This window comes from Paramisgurnus dabryanus, chromosome 19 (genome assembly GCF_030506205.2).
Source record: "Paramisgurnus dabryanus chromosome 19, PD_genome_1.1, whole genome shotgun sequence".
Classification (NCBI taxonomy): domain Eukaryota; kingdom Metazoa; phylum Chordata; class Actinopteri; order Cypriniformes; family Cobitidae; genus Paramisgurnus; species Paramisgurnus dabryanus.
The window spans coordinates 5,609,286-5,616,293 of record NC_133355.1 but is presented as its reverse complement, the minus strand read 5'-3'; the positions used below and the strand labels follow the sequence as shown (position 1 = coordinate 5,616,293).

At 37.4% G+C, this 7,008-nt stretch overlaps 1 protein-coding gene across 1 annotated transcript; it reads left to right on the top strand.

Annotated features, from left to right (window-relative positions):
- Positions 1–2,744: 2,744 nt before the first annotated feature.
- krt1-19e (keratin, type 1, 19e) lies at positions 2,745–6,120 on the top strand. Its single transcript, XM_065286130.1, has 8 exons — positions 2,745–3,257; positions 3,353–3,435; positions 3,689–3,845; positions 4,093–4,254; positions 4,939–5,064; positions 5,283–5,357; positions 5,468–5,616; positions 5,876–6,120. Exons 1-8 carry the CDS (start codon positions 2,793–2,795, stop codon positions 6,006–6,008), a joined length of 1,350 nt encoding a protein of 449 aa, XP_065142202.1. The 5' UTR covers positions 2,745–2,792; the 3' UTR covers positions 6,009–6,120.
- Positions 6,121–7,008: the final 888 nt, after the last annotated feature.

The following is a 7,008-nucleotide window of genomic DNA, read 5'->3' as shown; positions in this document are numbered from 1 at the left end:
TAAACAGAGTATTAGGTTGGTATTTAAATGACCCTCCCAATCCACACCAAATGAAAACTTTACCACTAAACATATACAAAATTCACATTTGCAAAGAACCTCTTAAGTTGTTAAATCTTTTAATTGCTTTGTCTTATGCTTAGTTCAACAAATTGGCCAGGATGGCTGATCCAAAACTACTCTTGTGCACTTAACAAGAATTAGGGATTTACTTTATTTTTGTAAATGTGTTTTAATCCATGACATGGTCTAATATGGACAAACCCAACTGAAAGTTAATTTTACCCACAGGCTGGGCCTGAACCATGGCCTAAAACAACCCAGGATTCTTTAGTGTGTATCTTAAGTAAGACAAAGTAAAAAATTGTTCCGTTATAGCAAATTGTCTAAAAGTGGCATCTTACTTGCAAATTCACACAATTTATGTTTCACAAAACAAAGCATGAAGGAGTAAGGAGTGGTTTTCTGAAGTAAGGTACTCAGCACCATTCTGCTGTGTAAGTTACTGTTGACTCAAAGTCATTAAAATCCACTATGTTGACTTTATAAAATCTACTTAACGTTGACACAAACTGTATTAAGTCCATTAACGTTACACGTTGACTATAAACTCTGTGTATGAAGTATTAAGTCAATACATGTTGACTAAAACCCTCTGACGCGATAAACATTGATTCAGTGAGCATAATCCAAACATTTTCACGTACCTTACTTTTTGTAAAATTCGGTATTAATGATGTATTATTACTCTATTAAGTTAATCTCGTAAGAGTTTTCAGTAAAATTGTTTATCGTCAAGTAATGAAGCGACTCACCTCTGCCTCAGCAGCATTCTCTCGGAAAACCGTTGCATCCCTGACTGACGCGCGCGCTCTGGTGGTCAAGCACGCGCATCGACACTGAAAAACGTGTATCGCAAAGATATTGATAGATTTCGGAAGAAAATTTTTAACGATATGATAGTATAGTGTTTATACAAAATGTACTCTGTTTTACAAAATACAGTTTATCGCTTCAATAGTTAATACTACAGAATGTTATAGTATGCATTAGCAAATAGTCATTTCTATAATGTCTACAGTAGCCTATTTGTTCATGTGGTGAGTGATCTGAAATGTGTTGACTTTGCAGCAGACTTTTTTCCTCACACGAACAAATACTGTAGTATATGTGTTTAGTATATATTTTACAAAATTTTTCATGTGGGATTTTTTTAAATGAAAGTAAAAATAGTCAAATTTAAACAACCCTGCGGTTAATTTTTTTCTAGCTATTTCTCACTTTCACTCAGTTAGGCATTTCACCTGCCTCAGCAACATTTTCTTTTCTGCCTCATGGCTTATGGGAGAATGTGCAAAGTAGTTGTAATAACCCAAGTAGGGCGGAGCAGGAGAGCACTCTGCATACTTGCAGCTTATTCAGATTTTAAACAGTGCACAAAGTTTAAGTATGCTAATTCATCATCACTTTGAACTTTGAAATACACTTTTAGAATGAATTGTAAACATATCTAATCATAACACATTACTGAATTATCTCAAATATGTTGTTGGAACCTTTAAAACTGTACAATGCTGAGAAACATTACACTTTTATTCTTATGTAATGTGCAGTTTATTTTAAATACAGATTTTATTATTAATTCAATCTGGAAAAATAATTTCCAAAATCTAATCTAAACTAAAGATAAATAAACATAGATACAGTATTTTAATAATGCTGGGTTATTTTCAATGTAGTGTTGCGTCAAAAAGGGACAAATTAACCCAGTTGCTGGGTTAAATTACTCAGAAAATGTTTAAAAAAAAAACAACCCAGCATTTTGGGTTGAAACAAAGGTTAAAGTAAGTTAAATTACAACACAGTGGGCTGGGCTCGTCCCTTTTTGACCCAACGCTTAGTTGAAATCCCCCCAGCATTTTTTTAAGTATATAGTAAATATACTTGCATGAGAAGATGTGTTTTAGCTCAGCAGCCTTAGGGAGGAATTTAAAAGGTTACATTAAACCTGGTGGGAAAATGGTGCTTTATATCTTACATGCAATAACTTGAAGATAATCTGTCAACCATTGGATTTTCCCTTTAAGCGACCTTCCTCTGAAGTAATTAAATTTTGATCTAATCCTCTACTAAACAAACAAATCTTCACCTGTCAATGAGATCATCATACTTCTACAGTGTATGTTTCTGAATATTTTGTACTTTATAGTAAAATTCTTAGATACTAAAAAATACTATATACTGTTCAAATTTGCATCATCCAACACAGTTACATTACAGCACTTTTTTTTTTCAAAAAACATTTTTTGAGACAGATTTGTTATTTATTTGGGTAATATGCAGAGAGCTATTGAATATGAGGGCATGAGGTTGGAGGAGCTCCAAAAGGAGCGGCAGTGAAAGTTCAATGAGTATGATGTTGGCTGGCTGACAGTGAAAAAAAAATATTTTGCCGGTCTCACAAATCCACAAATATCTGAACATGTACAAAGCTGCTGCTGATGCTGTTGGCAAAGAATGGTTTGGGAGGGGGATCCAAGCCTCCTTGTCACCTACTTGAGGGGTCTGTCAATCATCCAGATTTATTGCTTTGGTTTACCTTTCAACTTAACTAATATAGCTTGACAGAAATCTTTGCTGTCAGCATTTTTTTTTTTTTACTAAAATATGGTCAACATGTCTTCCCCTGTCAAAACCCCAGCTTCAGTGCCCAAAACCAACATATAAAAGGGCAGAGAGTCACTCCTCCGCACTCACTCTTTGTACAGAGCAGAGTAAGACATCCACCCACCATGGTTGCCACCTTCACCAGCAGGTCCACGCGGTTCTCCGGTTCAGGTGGAGGAGGAGGAGGCCTGAGGTCTGGCAGCGTCTATGGAGGCGCAGGAGGTTCAGGAGTCAAAATCTCCAGTTCTTCATATGGATCAGGAGGCGGCTATGGCTTCGGTGGAGGCACAGGTGGTGGATTCGGTGCTGGTGGTGGATTCGGTGCTGGTGGTGGATTCGGCGGCGGTGGAGCAGGTGGTGGATTTGGTGCCTCAGCAGGTGAAGAAAGGGTCATTGGCAATGAGAAGTTCACCATGCAGAATCTCAACGATCGTCTGGCTGCTTACCTGGAGAAAGTGCGGACGCTTGAGAAGGCCAATGCTGAACTTGAGCTGAAGATTCGTCAGTTTCTGGACAGCAGGCTGGCTCCTTCTGGCGGTGCACGTGACTACTCTGCCTTCTGGGCTATTATCACTGACCTTCAGGCTAAAGTAAGTGTAATGGCATGTTTTTTATATATATAAAATCCTGTGTAAAGATCTATAAAGAGATTTTATTTCTGACCTTGTCTTTGTTTATCTCTCAGATTTTGGATGCCGTACAGCAGAAGAACACGGTTCACCTCAACATCGACAATGCCAGCCTGGCTGCAGATGACTTCAGATTGAAGTGATTATATTTTGTTTTCTTTTTCATATTTAAAAACAATTAAAAGCTAAACAGAGAGAACCACAAGCAACGCCTAAAATATTAATCTTACTTTAAGAACCTTAAAAATAAAGGTGTTAGCAGTTCTGCATTTTTGGATCTGCAAACAAACCTCATTTTTAATGTGCATTCCTTAAAATTGTAACCTACCATTCTGTTCTTTTCTGAGAAAAGTTTTGAAAAGCAGGAATAAATAAGCGGTTCTGTTTTACAGATACGAGAATGAGCTGTCGATGCGTCAGTCTGTTGAAGCAGATATCGCAGGATTGAAGAACCTTCTCAATGAGCTGACCATGAGTCAGAAAGACTTGACCATGGAGATCGAAGGACTCAAAGACGAACTGGCGTACATGAAGAAAAATCACGAGGAGGTAAGTTCAAGCTGTCTGCAAGGGTATCTGTTTAATGTAATGCGGCGAAGCAAGTTCAAACACAAAATCTAAATGTTTTTGCTTACATTTTTGAGATGATTGCCAGACAGGAGGTCAGTGTATTTTACTGCTTTAGCTCAGGTTTTCACAGGAATGCGACAGGTTTAAATGTAAATATCAGTAAATATCAAAATTAAGCAATGATGAAGATGTGGTTTTTTGCTCAGTCGATCCAATGTTTCTCCAGGATCTCTTGGGCGCCCGTGATCAGATGAGTGGACAGGTTAATGTAGAGGTCAATGCAGCTCCACAAGAAGATCTCAGCAAAATCATGGAAGAAATGCGTGAGCACTACGAGGGTCTCGTAGCCAAGAGCCGAAAAGCGCTTGAAGGCTGGTTCCAGGAGAAGGTTGGTTCAATCCAAAAGAAGTGTTTGACATATACGGTCTCATGATTTATATAAAGTTAAGGGACCTAATTAAAAAAAATCTGTTGTTGGTGAAAGCAAATTCAAAATGTCTAAACGGAAACAGACAAGACTAGATAAAGGGGCCATGTCACAAGACTTTTTTAGTTTGTAAAATAAATCTTTGGTGTCCCCAGAGTACATATGTGAAGTTTTAGCTCAAAATACCATATAGATAATTTATTATAACATGTTAAAATTGCCACTTTGTAGGTGTGCCGTTTTTGGGTGTGTCCTTTAAAATGCAAATGAGCTGATGAAATTCGAACACTGATCGCCATGATGGTGGTTTATTGCAATTGAAACTCAATTGTGCTGTGAATTATTTTCTCTCTCTCTCTTTATCTCTGAACTAAATGGCTGTGCCTTGGTTGGATAGTGCAGATTAAGGGGCGGTATTAGTATAATAAAAGCTCCTTATGACATCACCTATTTCATTACCTATTTTTTCACGTGCTTGCAGAGAATGGTTTACCAAAACTAAATTACTGGGTTGATCTTTTTCACATTTTCTAGGTTGATAGAAGCACTGGAGACCCAATTTTAGCACTTAAACATGGAAAAAGTCTGATTTTCATGCCATGGCCCCTTTAAAATTAAACATTTGATTCAATACTTATTTTACAGGCTGATGACATCAAACAAGAGGTTGCAGCAAGCACAGAAAGCCTGCAGACATCTAAAACTGAAGTCAACACGGTGAAGAGCACATTACAGGCGTTGGAGATAGAGCTCCAGTCTCTCCTTGCCATGGTAAATATGTACTTTTCAATATACCTTAAAAAGTTATTTTTCCAGATACCAAGACGTTTTTAAGGGTTAACTTTATAACACTTATTTTTGGTGGCGTTCAGAGGCCTTAGCATCTGATCTCCTCATATGTTCAGCATTGTTCTTTACAAGAAAGTTTACCTTTCTGAAACATTTAACAGATAAAATCATCAAAATATCTCTCTGCTTTCCCATCACAGAATGCGTCCTTGGAAAACACCCTATCGGAGACAAAAAATCGCTACTCTATGAAACTGGGTGGCCTCCAGTCACAGGTAAAAGCTTTGACGATCAAGGCGTAAAATGTAAATCGTACAACATCTTTTACTAATATGAAGTGGACATCAGGGGTTAAAGTTCATCTCATGTCCTGTCGGGCCTATAGGCGAATCAAATTGAGGGTCAATTGGTCCAACTCAGATCTGATCTTGAACGTCAAAGTCAAGAGTATCAGACGCTTCTGGACATTAAGACCAGACTGGAAATGGAGATTGCAGAATACAGGAGACTGCTGGACGGAGAAGCGAGTGGCAGGTAAATCATGTTTATACCATTCTCCTTTATTGATAACATGAAAGTCACTGTTAGAGGAAATGGTTAAATAATGGTCGTTTGTTGTCACATGTTAGGACCTTTGAAAGAGTATTGCCCCAGTGACAGCTTGGGACTATTTTTGGTCAAAAGTGTTAGACAATGAACGCAGTTTTTGTTTTGAGCTCTGCAGATTGAGTAACATCTGTACTACAGATTAGGCAGTACTGGTTTAACTGGTTAAGTGTTTGTTTCCTGACAGTCTGACATCTGGGTCATCGGGCTCCAGCTCCAGCACAAGCACCACCACCACCAAAACAAAGGTGATCACTGTTGTAGAAGAGGTGGTTGATGGGAAAGTGGTCTCTTCCTCTACATCAGCCCTTGTTACATAAACAATGCCAGACTGACATTGCTTGAGAAATCCATCTGTAGCGCATCTCATGCTGGGGAAAAGTGATGGTTGTCTGAGCATTTGTAACAATAAAAGACATGTAACTTAACAAATGTGTGTTTGGGTCATCTGTGGTGAAGATGGGGAAATAAGTCATATTTTATGAGGTCATGAGTCTTTCAAACAAGAAACGCATCTATTATAGTATAATGAAGTATTTGACCCAATCTGTGTTATATTCATAAAATCATCCTATATAATGTATAGAACATTCTGTGAAATAACATTGATATCTTTAATATTGACTGAGTCAAGAACATGTCAAAGATGGACATTAATGTGAAATCCAACTTTGTTGCTTAACATTTCTTACACATATTTGTGATTTATATGCTTTTGTAACATTGAAAATGTTTATCATTACACTTCTTTTGTGCATTTAGCAGATGCTTTTTTTAAAGTGACAAAATAGAGTATCCACCAAAAAAACATTAAAGAAAGTAAAATAATAGAAAGTTTAAGGTTTAGTCAATTGGGTCTTTTTTGAATATATGCTCCTATAACCTTGACCTTCCAATGCCCAATGTATTTTACAAAGTGGCTAATTTGTACGCCCACATTTGTACGATTTGTCCCTGTGACGTTGTGTTTGAGGGCGGGGTTAGGGGTGTGGTTTCATTATTTTTATAGTAGATTGCCGCGGGACGTATTTTTGTAGGCCAACCCAAAAGTTAGCGGGACACTGGTTCCCTCGCCAAAAAGCCTATTACTTTTCCCATAGACTTTTGGATAATTGCAAAAACACGCTCTGTGTTTAACAAATGTTACAACAAGATAATCTTCATAGATTAACATATTTTTTATTGGTCTAAATGCGTTTACTAGAAATATAAAGCTAACCTTATAGGCTACAAGCGAAAAACAGTCCCTCAACATCAATGCTAGTGTCATTTCAAATGTAGTGGAGTAAAGAGTACAAATACCCAATCAAAAATGTAATT

Coding starts and splice junctions, on each gene's coding strand:
- krt1-19e (XM_065286130.1), top strand. CDS start 2,793: ATGGTTGCCACCTTCACCAGCAGGTCCACGCGGTTCTCCGGTTCAGGT. Junction 3,258..3,352: donor TCACTGACCTTCAGGCTAAA/GTAAGTGTAATG, acceptor TTTATCTCTCAG/ATTTTGGATGCCGTACAGCA. Junction 5,358..5,467: donor TGGGTGGCCTCCAGTCACAG/GTAAAAGCTTTG, acceptor TCGGGCCTATAG/GCGAATCAAATTGAGGGTCA.